The sequence below is a fragment of the Eschrichtius robustus genome, chromosome 8 (genome assembly GCF_028021215.1).
Source record: "Eschrichtius robustus isolate mEscRob2 chromosome 8, mEscRob2.pri, whole genome shotgun sequence".
Taxonomy (NCBI): domain Eukaryota; kingdom Metazoa; phylum Chordata; class Mammalia; order Artiodactyla; family Eschrichtiidae; genus Eschrichtius; species Eschrichtius robustus.
In genome coordinates, this window is record NC_090831.1 from 21,399,379 (window position 1) to 21,424,116 (window position 24,738).

The 24,738-nt window shown below is 39.5% G+C and overlaps 1 protein-coding gene across 1 annotated transcript in view; it reads right to left on the minus strand.

The window, feature by feature from the left end:
* Positions 1-19,640, minus strand: part of GSAP (gamma-secretase activating protein) — an 88,688-nt gene extending 69,048 nt beyond the window's left edge. Inside the window, exons 1-5 of the mRNA XM_068549926.1 lie at positions 19,478-19,640; positions 9,518-9,594; positions 8,473-8,529; positions 6,453-6,522; positions 6,092-6,145 (exon numbers count right to left, since the gene is read on the minus strand). Of these exons, the coding sequence (XP_068406027.1) occupies positions 6,092-6,145; positions 6,453-6,522; positions 8,473-8,529; positions 9,518-9,594; positions 19,478-19,586 (367 nt within the window). The 5' untranslated portion in view covers positions 19,587-19,640. The remainder of the gene's footprint in view (positions 1-6,091; positions 6,146-6,452; positions 6,523-8,472; positions 8,530-9,517; positions 9,595-19,477) is intronic.
* Between the last annotated feature and the right edge of the window lie 5,098 nt (positions 19,641-24,738).

Sequence of the window (24,738 nt, forward strand, 5' to 3'; positions counted from 1 at the left end):
CCACCCGCCCTTGGTGCGCATACGTTTGTTCTCTACATCTGCGTCTCTATTTCTGCCTTGCAAACCGGTTCATCTGTACCATTTTTCTACATTGCACATATATGCATTAATATGCGATATTTGTTTTTCTCTTTCTGACTTGGTGACTTTATTTTGAATAATAATTTACAATTTGGGGATGGTGCAGCAGCCTGGAATTAAAGCAGTACCAGTTTTCACTATTTTCACTATTTAAGAAAGTAACCTAACAGCACTGCTTTATGTTAAGAAAAAGGAAAAAAAAAGGTAAAGAATATAAAACAATTTCTGGCATACTGCCTCACAATTTTGAGGACTGGATATCTCTGTAAACACACCTTTTTAGAGATTACTAAAAAAGCAAAGCAGTGAGTGAGTTATTATGTGGGATCACAAATACACAATGACAGAACAAATGAAAAACAAATATTGCTTGGTTGACGGGTACGTGCAGCTTAGAATAAAAATCCAGAGACAGGATCATTCACAATTCAAAGGGGCTATATTTCTAATAACTGGAACAAGGTAAAGGTGAGGTACTTTGGGAATCTGCTTGATGACTCAAAAAATGGCTCTAAGAATAAGAGAGAGATTGATGTCAAAGATACTTGTGGAAAAAAATAGAATAAAAATGTTCTGTGAGAATGAGAAAAAAAGTAATTTTCCTTATTATGTTGTTTTAAGTGTATATAACTAGTTTAACACAGTAAATAGTAGAAGCTGATATTTGACTGTTTCATCTCTTGCCCTAAAAGCTTATATATTCCTTTTGGGGGAAAAAGGTTTTTGGGGGGCAGGCAAGGGAGTCTTCTCATTGGAAAAATAAGGAATCACTTTCTACTCGGCCTTTTTTGTCAGTGAATCTGTTCCCAGATGAGATAACCAGCTATCACAGCTAAATTCACTTGCCTTTGAAATGGGAGGATTACCAAGGTCAGAAACCATCTTCCTACACTAATTTTTTGCTTCTTTAGGGCAGCCCAGATACTTAACTAATATAAGTAGTTTAATGATAAGAGTAATTGTGCAAACAGAAATGTCCCTCAATAACATACCATGTGATTCCATAGTGTAACAGCAAGCACTCTGGATTAGGATTCTAGAGACATCGGTTCTAGTTTAAAATCTGCCACTAACCTAATATATACTTTCCAGCACTTCATGAAGCTTTCTTAGGCCTCAGTGCTTTGGGGGCTTTTGTTGTTGTTGTTTTTGGCCGCACCACGTGTGCCTTGCGGGATCTCAGTTCCCTGCCCAGGGATTGAACCCAGGCCCTGGCAGTGAAAGCACCAAGTCCTAACCACTGGACCGTCAGGGAATTCCCAGTGCTTTGTTATTTACAAAATAAAGTGAAAAACTACAGAATCAGATCATTTCTACAATCATTTTCATCCATAAAATCCGCTGATTCCATGAAGTGCTTAAAGTTGTCTCAAGAATTCAGAGAATCCAGTTATCAGTGGAGACTGGGAGGGCATCACTGAAGGGCAAGATACGTCCAGGCACAGGAAGGAGAGCAGCAGGATGAAAAGGGACAACATGGATGGACCTCAAGGGTGTTATGCTAAGTGAAGTAAGTCAAACGAAGAATGAAATAATGCCATTTGCAGCAACATGGTTGGACCTAGAGATGATCGTATTAAGTGAAGTAAGTCAGACAGAGAAAGACAAATATACGATATCACTTATATGTGAAATCTAAAAAAATGATACAAATGAACTTATTTACAGAAAAGAAACAGACTCACAGACAGAAAACAAACTTACAGTTACCAGAGGGGAAAGAGCTGGGGAGGGATAAATTAGGAATTTGGGATTAACAGATACACGCTACTACATGTAAAATAGATAAACAACAAGGTCTTAGTGTACAGCACAGGGAACTATATTCAATACCTTGTAATAACCTTGTATAAAGGAAAAGAATCTGAAAAAAATACATATATGTATAACTGAATCACTTTGCTGGACACCAGAAACTAACACAACATTGTAAATCAACTATACTTTAATAAAAGACAAATACCGTATGATCTCTCTTACATGTGGAATCAAAAAAACCAAACCAAAACCAAAACCAAGCTTATAGATACAGAGAACGGATTGGTGGTTGCAGGAGGTGGGGGTAGAGGAGAGGTGGGGAGAAATGGATGAACATTTTTGTTTCGTTTTGTTTAAATTGAATTAAAAAAAATTTTTTTTTAAGCACAGGAATAGGTATGGCATTGGGAGGATGAAGAGTGAGCAAAAGAAAGAACCTGGTCTGATGCAGGTGAAGGTACATGTTGTGAAACAGTGACAAGGTTGGAAGAGTCCGGTAGAGTCTGGTTGTGAAGAAGCTCTGGTTATTAGAGCTCCGGAATCAAAGCACAGCTCCACGGAGCGTCTCCAGCACTTAACTGTCTATAATAGTGCCTGGAGTGCTGGAGCAGCAGTGGGGCCCAAGACACGAGGTCGCCCCTACTGCTCCGCACGGGGACCTGCTGTACCTTGGGGCAAACATAACTCCACCAGGGAGAGTGAAAGGGGCACCTAAGCCTGGCCCCTATGGAAGGCCATTTTCTAAATAAAACATTAAGTCTGCCATGGCCTCAGCCAATAAGAGAAGCACTGCGGACAAAAACCTTACTGTAAAGTATGTAGACCAAGGAACCCTATCTTGCTCATATGAGAGATGTTACAGTTTGTGTCATTTGCAGTGGAAAAATCTCATTATAAGCAACAGAGTGTTAATACCTTGAGGCAAACTACATTTTATAATCAAATGGCTTATCAGGTTATTCATGGACAGATAAAATAAGTCTTTGCAAAAGGCAAAATATTTGCAAAATATTTGTTCAAAGGACGAATCATTATAATAGATCCTACAGGTCTTTCTGGTCACATAATTTCTGAAATCTTAACTGAACAGAAGGCCTCGTAAGTGTCTCCATGATCTGTCTGCACCTTACCCTCATTTCTCGCTGGCCTCAGTTCCCAGCACTCTGCCGCTGTTCATGCCACTCCAGCCTCAGTGATCTCACTATCCTTGAACAGTGAGTCTACCAAGTACTCTGGCCTCAGGGCCTTTGCGCTGGCTGTTTGTTCTGCCAGAAATGTGCTTCCCCGGGGCGCACGCTTGCTCCCTCCTTTCAGATCTCTGTTTAACCTCTCCTTTAATAGTGTTTCCTAGGATCATCCCTCAATTAAACTAACTGGGCTCAAATACTTGTCTCAGACTCTGCTTACGGGGGAAACCCAAACTAAAACAAGAAGTCATCTCAGGGGACAGGATCACTTTAGCCACGAGGTGCTGGCACGAGGGAGTGGGGAGAGTGAAATAGGGAAGAAGAGTATGCAGTGTACGGGCACTGTCAATTGACTGACCACCTTGCATGGAGGGCACCTCAGAATCATCCACTTTAGGGCTGGAAAGGGGGAGTATTTATCCTTCAGCTCCTTGCCCCCCGATTGGTCATGGCTATCCTATTGGAAATCCTTCCCAAACATACTTCCAGGTGGTACACATGCAGGTGGTAAGCAGATTTTCCCAAGGGCTCTGGGCAAAAAGCAAGAAGTAGGTAGAGCAGCTGAGGTGAGGCACTGCCTGTCAAATTACATTTGGGCAGAGCTGGTTCTCACTGTAGTGGCTGGTATAAAAGATGAGCTAAGATAAAGTATGGGGTTTCCAAAACAAAAATTAACACTATTCATTCTACTATTTTAAAAGATGTGATCAGATAATTTCACGAGAGGTACATCAAAATTTCAAGGCTTAGTAACATTACCTGAATAGGTTTTAACGTTGTAATCAAATCAAACTTACAATAAAGTTGGCCTGAAAGTACATTTTATGATATACATAATCGCCACTCTTCTGCATGACGATTAGGCATAGATGGTAAATATCATGTAAAGATTATAGTTTCTACTGGGTTTACCAACATAGTAAGGAACTTCTAAGGCTCAAAGGAATAAGGTTTCAAAAAGAACTGGGAGGCATAGGGAGCTAATCCAAGGTTCTGCACAGATGCCTAGGCTCATAATTGGGATGAACACAAGCAACTATTAGCCCAGGAGATCAGGCTCACATCCATTCCCTTGTTTTAGGAGTCAGAACACCAATGTTTTAGAACCTATCTTGCTTCAGCTAGTCCATTTCCATCATCTCTGAATTAAGCATTGCACCTAATTCTAAGAGGAGCAGAGGATGCTAAGAGGAGGACATGAGGGACTTCCCTGGTGGCGCAGTGGTTAAGAATCTGCCTGCCAATGCAAGGGACACGGGTCCGAGCCCTGGTCCGGGAAGATGCCACATGCCGCGGAGCAACTAAGCCCGTGCGCCACAACTACTGAGCCTGCGCTCTAGAGCCCGAGAGCCACAACTACTGAAGCCTGGGAGCCTAGAGCCCGTGCTCTGCAACAAAGACAAGCCACCGCAATGAGAAGCCCGCGCCCTACAACGAATAGTAGCCCCTGCTCGCCGCAACTAGAGAAAGCCCGCATGCAACAACGAAGACCCAACACAGCCAAAAAAAAAAAAAAAACAGAAGAGGACGTGACACAGAAGAGGGAAGAGGACTGCTGAGGTTCTCAGTATAACATGGCAGGAGGGAAGGTTGGGATGAGTAAAACAATGATGAGATTTCAGGGAAAGCCTTCTGCCCACCAACATCTCTCCTAAACTGTTCTGCTGAGGTCCCTGAGAAGGTCCCATCCAGACTCAGTTCTGGTTCCCTTGACACTCTAAGCTGGCTCTGTGGGAGTCCAGGACTGCCTAATAAGCCTCATTGGAAAGTATTTATAAAGGGTTTTTCCATCACACATAACTGCAGGAAAATACGTCCGAGTGGGAACTCTGCTAACAAAAGAAGGAGCTTAAGTGCCAAACAAACAGAAGAGATGGAAAGCACTGCAGGATAGGAATAGAAAGAGACTGACATGCGATCTACCTGACCAGAGGTTGAAAAATGGTAGTCCACAGGCTGGATCCAGCCACAGGTGGTTACCATTGCCTGAAGAGAATTTTTTTTTAAATATCTGGGCTGGGACTTCCCTGGTGGCAAAGTGGTTAACAATCCGCCTGCCAATGCAAGGGACACGCGTTCGAGCCCTGGTCCGGGAAGATCCCACATGCCGTGGAGCAATTAAGCCCGTGCACCACAACTACTGAGCCTGCGCTCTGGAGCCCATAAGCCTAGAGCCCGTGCTCCGCAACAAGAGAAGCCACCTCAGTGAGAAGCCCATGCACCTCAACGAAGAGTAGCCTCCACTCACTGCGACTAGAGAAAGCCCATGCGTAGCAACAAAGACCTAACTAACGCAGCCAAAAATAAATAAATATATTTATTTAAAAAAAAAATATCTGGGCCAACATTTAAAAATTAAAAGTCCATACTTCTCTTGATAAACCGAAAAGCTGGTCCCACTAGGCTTATTGCCCAACTTTGGAGATGGGACACATGCCTCATGGGGCACCCCGCCTACCACTAGACCCTATAGCTCGCCGTGTGGGCAATCGCCACTCCTCTCCTGCATCCATTGTATACCCAGCGCTGTGCATTGGGCCTGACCCACTACAGGCACTCCATATTTGTTGAGTTCTGGACAGATGGATGATAAAAAATGTTAAAAGGAAGTGAGGGAGGGAATCATATAAGTAATCAACTATGAAGTGGGCCTTGGCAAATGAGTAGAACTGATTTTTATTTAGAATTGGTGGACTATTCATAATGCAATATGTGTTGGTTAGAAGTTCATCAGATATCAGGATAAAATGGCATTCTCCAAGCAATACTAACGTCTTCCCAACATTCTGTACCAGCTTCTGCCTGTAGGGTTTCTAGTGTGTTCTCCATGTTCAGTCTACAGATGCTAATTGCCTTTTTAATATTTCTGTTATTCACTGTTATATTATTTTCTGTACTTTCTTGTTTACTTGGAAAAAATGTAAAGAAACCTCTTTTTCATGCTTGACATGACCTTTGCCTTTTTATTCTGAGATAAAGCTATTTGTAAAAATCTTTGCAATTTGACTTAGTAGTTCAAGAAATCTTCATCTCTCAACAAGTACTAAAAACTGTGATTTCATTACCTGGTTGAAGCTCATTCCTTCTTCCTTCTTTAGCAGCTTGAACTAAACTTGTGGCTAATGGAAAAAGAAAAAAATAATCCATTAGCAAATAATCCATACAGCGGCTTGTTAAAGTTTACCATTTTATACCCAAAATAAGTGAGGGCTCAAAGCTGTCACTGATGATTAAGGTGAAATACAAAGTATTCTTTTTTGTAGATAGACTCTACAGATTCTTTATTTCAAATCTAATCTCCCAAGTGCATCTTCTCCCAGAAAATCATTGTTATAGAATGATCAAATATTGCAAAAATTCAATACTTTGAAACTAAAAAAATGTAGTTTAGTTCTTGACTTGTAGCAATGAAAGAGTTCAACTTACCCAACAAAGTTCTCTCCCTGTTGACCGAGCAACTGACAACTTGCAAGTCTTTCTCAAATGTATAGAGATGCTATTAAAACAGAAGTATTTTTTAATTTGGAGTTTCATGTTAAACAACAATTTCATGAATGCAATTCCCATTCAGCTCTCTAGCAAGTATCATTGTGGCAAAGCATTTTATTAAAGAACCACCAGTGAACCAGTTTATCCATACTGAGAAATTTCAGATTACTTTTTAAGAAAAAAGTTTGCTATTGTAGGCCATCTTTGGCACTGAAACTTAACCATGAGACAACATAGTACAGTGGTTAAGAGCATAGAACTTGGAGCCAAGCTAGACCCAGGTTCAAATCCTAACTCTGCCACTTGCTAGCTGTGTGACTTTAGATGAGTTATTCAACCTCTCTATCCTCCCATCAGTAAAACAGGAATCATAATACTACCTATCTCAGGAGATCCTTAGAAGTGGTGAGTTAGATAATCCATGTGGAAGTACTTACTACAATGTCTGCCACACATAATAAGTACTCAAGTGTTAGCTATTATGATTATTGAGGCAAGTAACACTAATCAAATGACATGACTGTGACATCATTAACTATGTCTAAGAGACTGCCACAAGTGCATCCCCTAAAGAACTCCCATATTTAGAACACTGGCAAAGCAGTCTTCTTTTTTATTTAATCTTTATTTTTATTTTCTTGCTGTTTGATTGTTGCAAGATTCCGTTTCCCGGAATAGTAAAGAAAATTAAAATGGTCATGCTGAAGGAGGATGTGAGGTGCAGATTGAGGAACTGGAGCCAATCACAGTTATATTAAGTAAACTCTCTTAAAATACACTTAGAGGATAAGGAAAGATAGAGCCTTAGACTTCAGGAGAGAGCAGGCTAAGAGAAACAGTGCCTACAGAACTATTACGAAGGTAATTAGTACCTGCAGACTAAAGAACCACTGAGAACATACTAGAATCCAGTGGCCAGAAGTTGATAGCAAATGTTGAAAAGTCAGGAAAAGGGAACTTTGAGTTAATAAGAAGGCTCTGAATTCATGTGAGAAATTTTGGTTTCCTTTGACTCTTGCTCTAACTGAGGGATTCTTATTTATAAGTAAGAAGAGTCATGAATGTATACACTTAAGTTTTTAGTGTTTTATCCTTTTAATTAATAAATAACACACAAGGAGAGTCTCAGCGTTTAAAACATGCAAACACTACCAAATAAAAAGTCTACGCTCTCCACTACATTCACCCAATTCCAATTTCCTCTGAAAAGGAAACATGTTTGTAATTTGCTCTGTAGCCTTCCAGATCATTCAAAATGAGTTTTTAATATATATTTATGCACATATATATTTTTCTTGCAAGTTTTTAAAACATAAATGGAATGTATTATTCTGGCAACTTGCTTTTTTCATGTAATAATGTGTTTTGGAGTGCCTTCTGTGCCAGTGTACATTTATAGACTTCTTAGTCCCTCAATATTGGTAGATTGTTTTTATGCAGGCACAAAGTGACTCTCTCCCATTTGCCCCAAGAATTAGACAAGCCTGTCACATTAACCAATGTCTTATGTGAGTGGTTTGAGGAAAGATTAAGAAAAGGAGGCTGGTTCTAAACCTGCATTTTTGAGAAGTAATGAGAAACAAGAACAGTGAAGGTTAAGCAGAAGCAGAACTCAGAGCCAGAGGTCATTATGAGATCCTAAGCTTCTGGGAGCACACAAATCCTGGGGAGGGTGTTGGACTTCCTACATTCCTATAGAACATTGGATAATTGGTTTGAGCCAACTTGGCTTAAATCTCAAAGGACTAAGAGACCAGGTGACGTTTTGTTCCAGGAGTCCTTACACTTTTTTTTTTTTTTTTAAGATAATGGTAAAGGGAGAAGAGAAGGAAGGCAAAGAAATATAAACTAAATTTTTAGAAAATAAAATGAAATAAGAAGTTGTATCTAGAAAGAAGGAAAACTTTAAAAGCAGTAAAGTAACCAATAAGTAACTATAATCTATGGTGATTTTTACCTCATTTTGTTTGGTTTGGTAATCATACAATCCAAAGAAGACATTTCCCTTATCATCCTGAAAAGAAAAAATTAACTAGATGTTAATTAAATGTCATTGTTTAGGAAGTTACTAGTTTTAAAAGAAACCTGCAGTAATTCAACCAGTATTAGCAACAAGCACTCTAAAGGTAGCCTGCTGTGCATGTCAGAGAGGGACTGAACCTGTTTCTGCTGGTCATATGGATCAAAGAGTGAAAGGGAATAAGAATGTACAGCTCAGTGAGTCTGGGGGACCCTGTCTACTAGGACTGAGCATGGTGAAGGAGCGAATTTTTTTGTACTTCCATTTATTTCTGTAAGAGAATATATATGACGGTCACTGAAAGTGGCTAGAACAAGTCCCTGATATTCTTATAAGTAAAACTTTCTGAATCGTACAACTCCTTGAACGCAGCATCCTCATAGATACAACTTAAAATAACTTTTTTTTAAGCAAAAAGAAAAAAAAGTACAGTAATACAACTGTGCAAAGCAAACTGACCACTGTTATTATTCTTCCACGTTTCACTACTACGGTAAAGTTATCTGTAAAGTTAAATTTTCTTTCCTTAGAACAATTAATATTGAAAACACACTGTCAAATAATAATACCTCAAAAGTCTGAGCATATATAAGTTTGAAAAGATGATGTACAGTAATAATATTTAATATTTTCTCAAAGATAAAAATTTAACATTAATTAGGTTTAAACATCTTTTATTTGGCATTTTTCCTCTAGAAAATGAAACTGTTCATCTATTCAAAACATTTGAGCGCTGTGTCAGACACTGTGTAGTTTTTTATTTAAAAAAGAGAAAACATTTCATAAGACTGAATTTCAATTACCCTATTCAATCTCACAAAATAAAAAAAGTCATATGTTAAAGGTTCAATGCCAACAGGTCTTATTCACTACCCCTCAATAAGATACAGCATAAAACTCTGTAAAAAAAAGAAATGGTTAAAATGGTAAATTTTATGTTATGTGTATTTTACCACAATTTAAAAAAAGAATATAGGCATACCTTATAGGTATAAATAATATTTCCATTTCTTTCAACATTTAGTACACGTAAGCTCTCATAATTGTTTTCTAAAACACCTGAAACAATAATAATAGCAAGTTAATACTTAGCAGAAGACGTTTAAAAACATATCTAACAAATACAATATTAGTGAAAAGCCAAATACAAAAGAATACTGATCATTCCATTACATAGAGTTTAAAAACAAGCAAAGCTAATCTATTTTATTAGAGATCAGACTAGTAATGACCTTTAGGGAAGAGGAAAGGAGCAGTGATTAGGAAGTACCTCAAGGGAGCCTTGCTAATGAAAGTGTACACACTGGAAAAAACCGGCAGAATCTACTGAAGCTGAATATATATGGCTCAAAAATTGCCCTTGTACATATATCTCATAAGAAGTATACACATATTGGGGCAAATAACACATATGACATCTACAGCAGTATGGTTCAGAGACTTCCCTGGTGGCACAGTGGTTAAGAATCCGTCTGCCAATGTAGGGGACACAGGTTCAAGCCCTGGTCTGGGAAGATCCCACATGCCACAGGGCAACTATGCCCATGCGCCACAACTACTGAGCCTGCGTTCTAGAGCCCGTGAGCCAAAACTACTGAGCCCGCGTGCCACAACTACAGAAGCCCGCATGCCTAGAGCATGTGCTCCACAACAAGAGAAGCCACTGCAGTGAGAAGCCCACACACCGCAACAAAGAGTAGTCCCCGCTCGCTGCAACTAGAGGAAGCCTGCGCATGGCAACAAAGACCCAAAGCAGCCAAAAATAAATAAATATAGCACTATGGTTCATAATAGTCAAAACTGGAAACCCAAAATACCCATCAAGCAAAGAATGAATAAATTGTGGTATATTCAAACAATGGAATATTATACAACAATAAAAATGAATTAACTTGCTATAACATACACCATAAATGAGTACAAGAAGCCCACATACTCACCCCTCCCAAAAAAGGTACAAACTGTATGATTTAATTTACACACAAGTTTCAAAACCTGGCAAAAAGAATCTATTGTGCTAGATGAGTGATTGCTGGAAAGGAGTATGAAGGGGACCTTTGGGGTTCTATTAATTTTCTCCTTCCGGCTCTGAGTGCTAGTTCCATGGGTGTGCCTCACTTTGTGAAAATTAACTGAGTTGTGCACTTGTGATTTATGTACTTTTCAGTATGAAGGCCAAATTTGATAAAGCATATAAAGATTTTTTACATAAAACATTTAACTTGTAAGTTAACTGACCATCATTTTTCTTCTAAAATTTTAGGATATTCCTCCGATTTCTACAGTTAAAGGATTTAAACACTGGTTAGAAACAGCATTGATAATTATCATCACTAATTGGGAAGAAAAGTATATTTCCCCAATTTCTTCAAAATTAAATTGTTTAAACTTGACTCATTTTCCCCACACAAGAATAGTGTTATTAGATGTTAAAATATTATGTTGATTATGACAAATTCCAATATTCAGACAAAACATATGCAAAATATCCTATAAATCAGAGCAAATTTCAGTTTGTATTCCTGATTAAAAAGGAAAAATCAAGACACAAAATCAGGATAATTGGTGAGCTCAACCCCTGCACTGGAGCTGGGAGTGGAAAACATTTAGAGATGGTTCACTGAGAACTTAGGAATCATCCTGAGATCTCTCTTGCCAACTCCTCACAAGAAGAAGCTGCCTGGCTCTTCAGAGGGCAGGGCAAAGAGAGGGGCAAGTGTTGCTTATACATGGGTATATACAGCTTTCAATGTATATTGAGGTATCAGACACATCATTCTCAATGATTAAAAAAATAAGAATAATCACTTGGTCTCTTAGGATAATAGTATGATTCAATTAGCTTACTGCTGAACAGCACTTCATAATTTACAGAGTTCTCACTGCTATCTCAATCACACAGTGTAAGGTACTACAGGCCCATTGTATGGGTAAAACAACTGAGTTTCAATGAAGTTAAGATATTTGGCCAATATCATATATTGAAAAAGTGGCACAGACTAATTTCAAGCCTAGGAAAAGGTAAACAGAATGAACTAAGTTTCCTGTATCATACTCACAATGGGAAAACGGATAATTACTGAAAAATCCTTTAAGGTAGATTTTGCAGGCATCTAAAGAGAATTTCAGTGAGTTTCTTTTCATCCTGCACATGACTCAAAACTCCTGGAATGCAATGTGTCAATATTTTGAGAAGTTTTTTTTTTTCTTTCAAGATTATAAGGATGCTGGAAGAGACCTTCTCAAAAGTACACTTAAAAGGTTTCAACTAAGATAAGAAACTTCTTTACAAGACTCTTGCTAAGAAAATCCAATTTCCTTGCAAAAGCACATCTATTTCCAAATCACTAAAATTTTAAGAGAAAAAAATTCTCCAACAAGTGCAGATTACAACACATGATATATGCTTATTCCATTAAATCAATGGTTCTCAATGCTGGTTGTGTTAGAATCATCAGGGGAGATTTTAAAAGAACATGGATGCCCAAGCCCTGCCCCAAATATCCTAATTTTTTTGAGCTGGTGAGGGGCCTACTCTCTGGTGTGTGCATTTTTAAGTTTCCCTTGTTATTCTAATGTGCAGCCAGGGCTGGGAACCACTGAACTACATATTTATAAATAATATACATTAAACAATATTCATTAGATAGCATAACTAGGACCTGCTTATAATGTAACCAGAGTAGAAAGAAATAATAAAAATAATGCCTTCATGGGTCTGTTAGGGAGTAAGAATTGCAGACTTAAATAATCCTGCAGTTAAGTACGTGGTTCTCATCTGAAGGATATTTGCATTTGATAAATTTAGCAATGTTGGTAAGCCAGAGACCAGTGTCTCAACCACACACTATAAACCCATCAGCCCTTCCTCTCCGGATTAGTTGCTCATGTTTTAGACACACCCTTTTAAAAGACTTATTCAATAACCTCTTTGCTTATTCATTCTGACTCTTCTTCCACTAGTTCAACACTGGAAAGTCCAGAGGAGGAAGTTTAGCAACTTCAAATGAGGAAATGTGGTTTAATTTTACAGTTCAGTGAAATCAGAGTTCATGAAGGAAAAATGTAGCATTCTGATAAATACTTGCATAAGTAAACCTACTAAAAAACGGAGAGTACCTAGATATTAAAGGTGTTGGTGAGTCACAGCTCATGTAAAATTAAAGCTGGTTTGCCACCCCAGTGTCCACTGAAGCACTATTTAAAATAGCCAGGTCATGGAAGCAACCTAAATGCCCACTGACAGATGAATGGATAAAGAAGATGTGGTATATATATACAATGGACTATTACTCAGCCATAAAAAGGAGCAAAATTGGGTCATTTGTAGAGATATGGATGGACCTAGAGGCTGTCATAGAGAGTGAAGTAAGTCAGAGAGAAAAAAACAAATATATATTAACGCATATATGTGGAATCTAGAAAAATGGTACAGATGAACCAGTTCACAAGGCAGAAATAGAGACACAGATGTAGAGAACAAACGTATGGACACCAAGGGGGGAAAGCAGCAGTGGTGGTGGGGAGCTGGTGGTGGGATGAACTGGGAGATTGGGATTGACATATATACACTAATATGTATAAAATAGATAACTAATAAGAAACTGCTGTATTAAAAATAAATAAATAAAATTCAAAAAAAACCACATATTTTCATTTATAGTTTCTATCTTTGATGTCATGCACAGAATTGTCTTTCCTACCCTGAGATTATATAAATGTTTGGTATATATTTTTCTACAATTTTTGTGTTTTTATTTTTTTAATTATATATTTGATCCAACTAAAATTTATGTATTTAAACTCATACGTATACAGTATAACATTTGTCATTATACTTTGTTTACAAATGGTTACCCAGTTGTTCAAATGCCATTTATTGAATTATCTGTTTTTTCTGAAATGCCACACTTATAATGTAGTAAACCCCTATGTATATTTCTGAACTACCTATTCCTGTTCCATTGACCTGTCTACATATTATTAAGTCAATGCCATGTTGCTTTGATTACAGCTTTATAATGCTTTTAATATTTGGTGGTCAAGTCCTCTGTGATTACTCTTCTTTCATGGCTATTCTCATCCTTTTATCTTTTCAAATAAACTTTAGGGTAAATTTGTAAAAAAAAAAAAAAAAGCTCGTTTGCCAGATAAGTCTCGTCCACTTCAATGTATTCTTTGCCAAACACGAGTGATTTCACTTTAAAAGAAGATGTCTGTCAAATATGTAAATTTGGTTTCCAACTGCTATGAGACAAAAATCAAATAAAAGTATTCCTTTTCTTTCCAATGACTACGGGGGTGGGGGGAGTCTCACAGCCTTATACAAAAATTTGAACTAGTTCCTAAAACAGAGATCAAGGAGTGCTAAGATATAATTATCCTATGACATTTCTATTCTGTAAATAATTCACATAAATCCTCCTGCTCAACAGGACCAGATATTATAATTTCTAAACATATGAAGTAAACATTATTATATGATTTATATTTCATATTCTGAATAAAATGAGAAAAATCAAGGATGGGGTGATTAGTTAAGCAATAAAGAGAGAAGAGAATTAGAAAAGGAGACTAGGAAGGTAGGGGAAGGAAAAGTGAAAAGGAAGGACAGTGGCAAGAGAAGAGTGAAACAATAAACAAAAACAATGTGACTAAGCCAATCCTCTGGCCCCCAAATCTGTCTGGGGGTATCTAGGAGGCAACAATAAAAGCATTACTCTTGAGTCAGTTAACTGGTAAAATATATCACTTCCCTGGAAATAATGAATAACTACAATATTTGAAAGATTAATCAATCTGGAACATTAATAAATTCTAATAAATTCGTAAATCTAATACTAATTGAAGCAGACAAGGAGATATAGGCAAGAAAACCTACATTATTTCTGGTCTTAAATATACGTGACATTTAAACCTTAGAAAATTTATACACCGGAGAATTTTTCTTAGTTTCCTGAAGATATGATACATCCCAAGAGGGGATTAAGCATTAGATAGAAAAATTAATATATAAAATCTATTATATTGCTACATACCAGTAATAGTTAGAACCTATAATGTTTTTAAATGTGCTATTTATGAGAGCAACAAAAAATAATAACAACCCAGGAATAAATGTGGCAAAAACCTTCATGGAGAAAATTCTAAGACTTGTTAAGAATCATAAAGGGGCTCTAAATAAACAACAAGCTATACTTTGTTCATAGTTGGGAAGATTTAATATTGTAAAGACACCAACTCTCCACAAGCTGATCTATAGATTCAATGCAACTCAAATCAAAAATCCAACAGACTTTTTGGTGAAATCTAACTGGCTGATTCCAAAATATATATGTAAGAACAAGGAGCATAGAATAGCCAAGATGATCCTGAAGACGACTGATGTGAGAAGACTTACTCTACCAGTTATCAAGACTTAACAGAAAGATAGTTACTAAGATGTCTTCATCTAACATTGGCCAATGGAACAAAATTAAAAGCCCAGAAAAGGAGACTCACACACATATGGAAACTCGATGTGTGAAGGAAGTGGTTTTGCTGTCAGTGAGAAAAGGTAGGGCTATTTGGTTAGTGACACCAGAACTACTAGCTATTAACACAGAAAAACAATGCAATTTACAAAAGAACATTTTAACACCTGTAAGCTATAAATAATAACAGAACAAAATCATGTAACCACCACCCAGCTTAAAAATAGCAAATATCAGGACTACTTTTGAAGGTTCTGGTGTCCCCCTATTTGATTCCTACATATTACAAAAATAAATTCCAGATGGATTAAAAAGATAAAATTCAAAGAAAAAAGCTTTAAAGCTTTTAGAAGTTGATATAAAAATGTCTTCATGGCTTCTAAATTTCTTTAAAATATCCAAAAAGCACAAACCATAAAGGAAAGGACTCATAAATTAGACTACATTATAATCAAGAACTCTTGTTTATCAAGGGTAATCACAAACTGAAAAAACCAAGAGATTGAGGGAAGATATCTGCAACATATATGATGAACAAAGGACTAGAATCCACAATGAAGAATGCCTTAAAATCAATATAAAAAAAAACCCACAATAGACAAATGGACAAAAGGATGAACCAACATCCCATAGACGGGGAAACTCAAATAGCCAGTAAGTATATAGAGATGTTCAACCTCAAACCACAATGAAGTAATGTTTAGACCCACCAGTTTGACAAGAAATTTAAAATCTGGAAAAATCAAGAGCTTGTGAAGATACAGAGTACCAAAAACATTTCTATACCACAAATGGGGTAGTTAGTAAGTACAAGTACTTTAGAAAACAATTTGGCACTACCCAGGAAAAGTGAAGACATGCATAGCCTGTGACTCAGCAACTCTACTGTCAGACATCCATCCTAGAGAAACATGTAAAGTGTGCTCCAGGTTAGTAAAAGCATAGACTGTAACAACAAACCCCAGAAACCTCCCAAATGTCACTGTTGGGAAAAAGATAAGTTGGGTTCCCTAGGAAACATCCTGAGACAGTTTAGTATGCAGGGTATTTACTAGGGAGTGCTTACTAAAGTGGGATTAACACCTGTAGCAGGAAGGAGAAGGAAGCAGGACCAGGCTGGGGAAGAAGTCAAGTTATAATGAAGGCCCAGTGGCCTCAGGTGACCTTGGGGTCCTCCATCGGGGAAGCTCTAGAACTGAAATGAATTGTCAGAGTTGTCCCACGTGAGTCAAAATGCCCAGGCCTTTATACCCCACCTCACCCTCTCATTAAAGAAGGCCATACCTAAACTAAAGGGGCATAAAGTTGGGTGACGCAACCCTCTGCTGAGGCCATCCCTGAAGGGGCTGACAGCTGAGAGCTATCTGCTGCCCACACTTACAGCACCTGGGACAAGCCCTTTCTTGATAGGAAGATCTAAACACTGCATCTCCATGTCCACCATAGTGTTGTATAGTCACACAGATGGAATACTACACAGCAGTGAAAATTAACGACCTACAGCAGTCAACATGGATAAATCTTACACTACTGAGAAGAAAAAAAATGAAAAGAATACATATAGCATTCTTTCAGTTACTTAAAGTTCACAAACAAGAAAAATGAAATGATATTTTGCTGAGGGAGACATACATATGGGTTAAAACTACAATAGGATCAAAGAAATGTTAAAATATAAACGTTTAAACGGTTATAGGTAACAACTTACAGATGAGGGATACAGAGAGAGACAGGATCAAATAGGGAGACAAAGAGCCTACACAAGTCTTGATATTGTTCTATTTTTAAGGTGAGTACACAGTGTTGCTTTTTTTTATTATTTATAGCTTTATTATTTTAATAATAATATTATTTTTTTATAGCTTTATTATTTATAGCTTAGATGTGTTAAAAATATTCTTTTAAAATATTCTTTTATTACTGTTTTAATTTTTTAAAGAACAAATATTTTCTTCCTTTATTTCAGGAGAAATAATTTTCCCAAAGTTCAACCTAGAACAAGAAACACATGCAGTAACCAAATCTGGTCTCCTTACTTCTTAACCCCTTTTTGACTAAAATGCTATCATATATGCACTGAATTTCTGTCCTGGCTGACTTAGCCCAGCTCTGTGGCTATTTTGCCAGAAATATGTCATACATCAGGAGTACTACTTAACACCACTAAGAAATCTTCAATTGTATTTGTTGATGGAAAAATATTAAAGCTTCAAATTTGGAGAGCAAGTGTGCAGAGAGGAGACTTTACAATGGTATAATTATTCATAATTTACATTTGAAAAGCCGAGACTTTGAAAGGAAAATAATTTGCACAAATGTGTGGAGTAATAGCTGTGCTAGAAATAAAATAGAATCCCACATTCCCCTGCCAGTGCTACAAATTACAGCAGCAGAATAATTAACTTGTGGTTTTTTTGAGCTACCACCCACTGGTGATTTTCAGAAATAACAATTTCTTTTAGTATAATAGGGCTAATATCTTGCCAAGGTGCTCTGCAAGAGCAAAATACTACCAATATCAGAAAAATCTGGTATTTCTAGGAAGTTTAGTTTCTGAGGACCCAGGGGTATCTGCTGTTCGGAGAAATGTCAACACACAAGTTTATATGTCTTCACAGATGAGTGAAAGACACAAGGAAGCCAAAATCTAACTGGCTCACACACAGCTTTTCAATCACAACACACATTACTGAAACATAAGGCTGTGGCATTTCACACTTCATCTAACTTCTCATTTTCAGACACCTGCCACTTAGCTATATAAGGTGGAGGTCCAGAGGAAGGACCACTTTGTGGTGGAAAGCATAAATCTTCAAAAGCTCTTTAGACATTTAGGAGACTTCTAAAAAATTTCCCCCAAAAGTGAAGCTTTACTAATAATGACACTAGTCGTTTGTCAAACTCACTAGTCAAACTGGAGCCTTGAGCTAGACAAACATGACTCCCTATTTGGAACCAACAACCAACATGCCAAGACAAGGAACCCTACAAATATTCTGCTAAAGCCATAGGATAGAAAACTTTCTCCAGCAATAAGGGGAAAGGAGTTGTAGATACGGGTAATTTGATAGACCTCTCCAAAAAATGCCCTCCAGCAAGTCTAAGTGTTTAAGGAAAACCAGAGGGGGGAAAAAAAGAGGTAAACACACAGAAGTGGCTAGCTCCTGTGCACAATTGGGATCCAGGGTATCATTTCTTTGAACCTGAACCTAAGCCCTGAAGATGCAACATTATTTACAGCAAACGTTTCTTCTTAAAAAACAACCTGGGAAATCACAGAGTTCCCCTTCTTTAAAGTTTTGATTGATCAATGCTGGAAAGGCTCGAAAGTCACTTTCCACTCCCTTATCAAAATCAAAACAAAGGATTTTTGAGACAGATGAAAACCAAAGCCTCAACTGCCCAGAATGTATTCCAATTCACCCTGAGGAAGTTGGGCAGGACACCCGAGGATCACTTGGTCTCACGCCTCTTGCTGGCCGGCACAGGTGGTCTCTGGGTTGGTGGTGACGGGCTTGATGCTTTGGAAAACAGTGGGCTCTCAGTTCATTGCTCACAGCCTGAAAGCAGACCCCTACCCTCTTGCACTTCACATCCGAAGTGGCATGTCCCCTAAATCACGGATACTGTTCACCCAGAAACACGTCTCACAAACGTGGGGACAAACTGTGCACCTGTTAAGTATTTATACGGTGGTTTTCCTGGTGGCCATGATTCATCTTGTCTTTCTCATAACGCGAGAACTTCCAGGAGCCTCGAGTCTTGGTAGAAACCCTACCCGGGTGATGAATCTTTTTAGGCAGGTGAGATATGAATAAAGCATAGAGAACCATCCTCTCCCACTCCCTGCAGCCTTGTGCCGGAGGAGTTGCGCAGTCTGGGCAGCTGCTCCTCCACGCCCTGCTCTGATGAGATGATGCCGAGGGTACCACTAGTGTCCCAGCCTTCCTACTGAAGGTGACTTACTGTGGGCAACCCTTAAGCCAGAAGCTGGAGGACTCGCTAGAAGAAGCAGTGCCCACCTAGAGGGATGGGCTAGGGAGGGTGGGAGGGGATATCGGTATATATGTACACGTAGAGCTGATTCACTGTTATACGGCAGAAACTAACACACCATTGTAAAGCAATTATACCCCAATAAAGATGTTAAAAAAAAAAACAGGCAGTGCAACTCCGCCACCGAGACCTTGCCCACCTTGCCCCGGGGGCTGTCCCTCCGCCCTTCACCCAGTGGCCCCGGGTGAGGGTGGCAAAGCCCAGACTCCAAAGAGGGGAAGGTCACCCCTTCAGCACCAACCTTCACAGGTTGGCAGGGGGCACAGGCTGCGCGTCTGGCCGGTACCCACCAACCACCCCGGCCCAGCCCAGGAACCACCTAGGTATGAATGACTCCGACTCCCCCGCCTCCGCTGCCCCTGCCTGCCCCCTCCATCCACCCCCCACCCCGCCCCGACGCACGCCTACAGCACCTGGGCCGCCGCCTCCGGCCCCAGCGGCCACTAACGCCGCCCGCTGTGCCCGCAGCCACGGGAGCACGTCCTTCCCGAGATCGAAGTCGGAGACCAGACGGAGGGCCATTGCCCGGACGCGGCCACCGGGCAGCTCTGGGGCCCTGCGCCGCGGGCATTCCCGGCCCTCCGCGCACCACCGCGCCCCGCGCCCGCCCCTCCTTCCTCTACCCCGCCCGCCGCTTTCGGTTCCGCCGCGGCCGAGCGGGAGAAGCCCCAGCACCGCCTCCTCCCGGCCCGGCCCGCGCCGCGCACGTGAGCCTCGAGCTGCGCACGGTGGGCCGGCGGGGGGATGGGGGAGGGGGGGCGACGAGGGCGCGGGGGAGCAGACCCAGCCCGGCCGCGAACCCTCGGCTTGCACCCTCGCGGCGGAGGAAAGAGAGGGAGGGAGGATTTGTTTTTTAAAGAGGCGTGGAGATGTTGCTGGACCCATGGTTTCCAAACTATGCTGCATATGACATGTGGGCGATAGGCGTTTTGGGTTTTTTTGTTTGTTTGTTAATCCCCAGGTGAGTCCACTGTGCAGCAAAGTTTAGAAACCAGTTGGCTAGAGAGAGGTATTACTAGCTGGGTCACCTGAGAAGGTTCAAGGTCATCACCGGGGCAGAAGCAGGCGGTGGCTTGGGCCTATTCAACCCAATTTCAGGGTGGTGGTATTTTATTAGTAGTACTTAAGTAGAAAGTAGCAGCGAGGTGTATGTGAGATGATTCTATTTTAACAGAGATTCGGAGACACTGGAAAGGGTCAATCAGCTCAACACAAACAGGTCTTCTGCCTATTTACGGGGCTCCCTACACTGGCTGCAACGAAGCTGAATTGTTTTTTTGGGGTTTTTTTGTTTGTTTTTAATCAGTCATCAATTTTATACACATCACTGTATACATGTCAATCCCAATCGCCCAATTCCGAAGCTGAATTGTTGAAGATTTCCTCTGCACTTAGTCTTTTAAAAGTGTTCTCCTTCCAGGAGCACCTGTGGTGTGGGGCACCGTCTCATCCCCATACCTATAAATAAGTCCAGTGTTTTCTTAATCTTGCCACTCAGGTTTCTTTTCATTAGAGAGTGTACCGTCAGTATTGCTTGCTGTACCTTTGGCACTGCAGATCCAATCCATCCTGAACGTCAATGCCAAGTTATTACTCTCCCTAAAACAAAGCTGTCCTCATGGCCCCGTGCAGAAGACTTTGAGTAACAGCTGACTGCAGGATAAAGTGCCTATACTTTACCTGACCCTTCCAGCCTTTTCACCTAGACATTCGGCTCCAGGTTGGCCTGATTCCAGAACCCTCTGATTCCACCCACTTGCCTCCGAAAAAAATCACCAGACCCTTCCAATCTGGATCCACAAAGCTTTCTCACAGCTTCAGCCCCTAGCGACCTTCCTAACCCTGAACTTCTAGAGAGATGTTGCTAGTACACCTCATTTGACAATCAAATACTGCATGGAGCCGTGAATTGAATCTTGAGTCTTGCACACCCCTCTGCAGCGGCTAACAGAGCAGCCAGAAGGTGCTCCACTGTTACTGAAGAGTGAGTCAATACAGTATGGACTAAGGGCTGCTTTGTCACATGTTTCTCAAAGTGACGGTCTGAAAACTACCCTCTGTTTTACAATGCAGACTCCTAGGCTCTAGTCTAGACCTGGGCAAGGCACAGAAATGTGCATTTCAGCCTGAGCCTCAGGTGATTCTTAGGCTTGCTAAGATTTGAAAACTTCTCTAAATAAAGGTAAAAGAAACTCTTGATTTCGCCCTACAGACACGTTTCTCCAGCTGCGGTGGTGGATGATTTCGGATAGCTCTCCACTACTCACCACCATATTCGTAGGAAAATCATCCTACCTGTAAAGTGCATGAAGCTTTAACAGAAATGCTTACTGAGGCTGCTGATATTGCTAGTGCAAAGAAGGGTGGCCACTGAAATAATGGGGAGATACTACAACGAATGTTTCATACCAAATGGAGCTGGTTGCCTTTGTCATACAGAAATGTCTTCACTTTCCTATTTTAAAAATTAAGTAAGTTTCTGTTGATTTTTTTCTCAGTTAACCTCTATTTCGACCAAGCGAGACTGATTTTATAGTCTTCATCAAGCAGTAATTATATAAAAATTCCCTTCAAAATAAATTTAAGTAAAAAAGAACATAGAGAAGGTGAGAAATAATAACTAAGATACCAGAAAGACATGGCCAAAGCCATGAAGGTAGTATATGAATGGCTGAGCTTTGGAGATAATTCACTAAGGAAAAGACTAGTGAATGGTGACTTACTGGTTTACAATTTGTGAAAGATTAACAGAAAAAGAATGCTGATGGATTATTCTTGAACTCTAAAGAAGGCAGAACTGGAAACTGTCCTATCTTCTTTAGTTAAAAAGCTGCTTCATTGATGGATGTGTTAACTTGACCGTGGTAATCATTTCACCATGTATATTTATATCAAATCATCACATTGTACTCTTTAAATATTTGCCTAAAAAAAAAGGGAAAAGAAAAGAAAGCTGCCTCAGAATCGTTAAGCACTGGAACTGGCTTTTGAATAGAATAGAAATATTTCTATTTCTTGGGGATTTTAAGAATTAACCATCATCTTCCTTAAAATCATAGCATAGCATAGAGTTGGAGACCTAAAGATTTTATAATCAAGACCTTTATCTTAGAGACGAGGACACAGGCTCAAAATGGTGAAATGAATGTCTGGTCTAAAGTAGCAAAGCTAGTTAACCACGATGTTGGGATCAGAACACAAGTCTCCTGCTATTGGTGTTTGTGTTGATTATGTCCAGTGAGCTGACTTAGAAGGCTCAAATTACCTTACAGCCTGAGGATTCCGAGTTATCCAAATACCACACCCCGACTGGAGTAGAATTCTGGGACCACAGTGAGAAATCACAGAACTTGAATCACATGGTTTCCTCAAAATGGTCTAGGTTCTTTGTGATTTCATCTTGAGTTTTAGAGTTGAAGGAAACTAAAGGAATTGGAAATGTGGGTTGAATGAATCATTTGTAAATGAAAATAGTTTATCTTATAGAGATGTTAAAATGAAAAGTTCCACTCGGTTCTCCTAACCAAGAAAGAACGTCTGGAAGTGGGAAACTATACAAGTTGATTCTGAAGGAGTTAGAAAATGGCCTATTTAACAAATCTAGTCCAAAATTCTAAAACTGCAAGGAATCTAAGGACTAACGAAATCAATACTAGGTTTGAAATTGGCATTCAGTGGAGCAATAAATATGCTAAAAGACCATTTTTATTAATAAACTCATGTGGTTGAAATTAAGTAGAAGTGAATCAACTAAAAACCAAACCTTGCATTTTGGAGGCTAATCCTTTGAATGCACAGCTGAGAATGTTTTCCTTAAAATTAATAGAGGTTACCAAAAAACCCATTAGAATCTAAATAGTGCATGAGTAAGGTTCCTCTGAACTTTCTAGGAAATAATAATTGAAGTTTTGTAACTAAGATGCTAAAGCACTTACAATGAGGTGACTTCTTATGTAGGTATTAAGAATGCTGCTTCCCTACAGTAATCTATTTCTAGCAGATATATTTAATATGTTTTTAAGTAAATATCTAAGGTGGTGATCATTATGACAGCCCCCATCCATTTGCCCCCAGTCAGGTGTTAACAGTTCCTCTTGCCAGTGACTGATTGGGAGTGGGCATGTGCATCGGTCAGGATTAGGTTCACCAGAAGTTATTGAAAACCCAAATTAACAATGAATTGAACACACAGGTTTTATTTTCTCACCTATCTGGAGGTAGGTAGTCCAGTGCTTGTAAGGGCAGGTCTCTGAAATCAGGAATCCAGGCTTCTTCCAGCTTTTTCTTCTATCAGCTCTTTGAGTATATCCTTGTCCTCATGGTCTAAGGTGACTGTGAAAGCTTCAACCATCTTGTCTGCATTACAAAAGTCAAAATGGAAGAAGGGAGATAAAAGAGGATGCTGCCTTCCTTTTAAGAATACTTCCCACAGGTTCTACATAACATTTTTACTTAAACTTACAAGGAAATAATTTACAAGGAGTCTTTTAAATGACTAGTCATATGCCCAGATAAAAATTGGGATAATATTACTAAAGAAAGTGGGGAGAACCGATGCTAGAGGCCTCTACCATGGCATGAAATCCAATTCTGGACAATGGGTTGCAAGGAAACCTCTAGTATGGTATTTCTGGGAAAGATTTCTCTATTCCTAAAAAAAGGAGACATGGGAAAAGAAGGTCCTTTTCAGCCTTTATATATTTCAAGGGCTGGATATGATTCCTGGAACTTCACCAATCCTGCTACCAGTCTGAAGAGGGAGTCAACAGATGGAAGTGGGCAGAGCCCAGAGAACTGCAGAGAAAGGGGGCCTTGGCCTGTCATTCTTGAAGCCAGCCCTACCTCTGGCCTTTTTGATATTAGAGATAACAAACTTCCCTACTGTTTAAACAAAATTGAGTCAGACTTTTATTTTACTTGAGGCCAAGGCTCTCAATTTTAAAGGCCTATCATTTCAGAATTTTGGTAACTTCCACCAAAGAGTGCTCCGATCATAATAGGTTTTGAACACATTAGGACACATTGCCCTATATTTTTGTATTGTTCTTATTAACATAAAATGAAATAATGTTAAAGGAGTAGGCTTGGGGGAAAAAACCCAGATAAGCAAAAAGTTAATTCCAGATTCCTGATAACTTAAGAACCTTTGGATAAGATCACACTTGAAACTCATTCTATCAGCAGACTTTTTAATTACACGAGCCAACAAATTTCCTTTATTATGTAAGCTAGTTTGGATTGGATTCTCAGTTATTTCTGCTTAAAGCACCCCAAGTTGGGGATTCTCAACTTTAATGAGCACACAAATCACCTGAGGATCTTGTTAAACTGTAGATTCTGATTCGGCAGGCTGGGGTCTACATTTTAACAAGCTCCCAGGTGATGCCAATGCTGGTGGTCCACAGCTGACACTTTGACTAGCAAAGTTCTGCTACCTCATGCAAGGATCTTTCCACCTACCTTACTTTCACCACAGAGAGGGCCAGGTGGGGATAGGCTTGGATGGGTTAGCTGTGGAGATACCCCAGAACTGAAGGTCTAGGTCCAGAGAGAAGTCTAAAATGGGGGTGAGTACTGAGTCCATAAGTTAGAACCAGACCATGGGCCACAAGTTCTAGTAGCAGACCACATAAAATCAGAAACTGAAGGGAGGAGATTTTAGAAAAATGAAAAG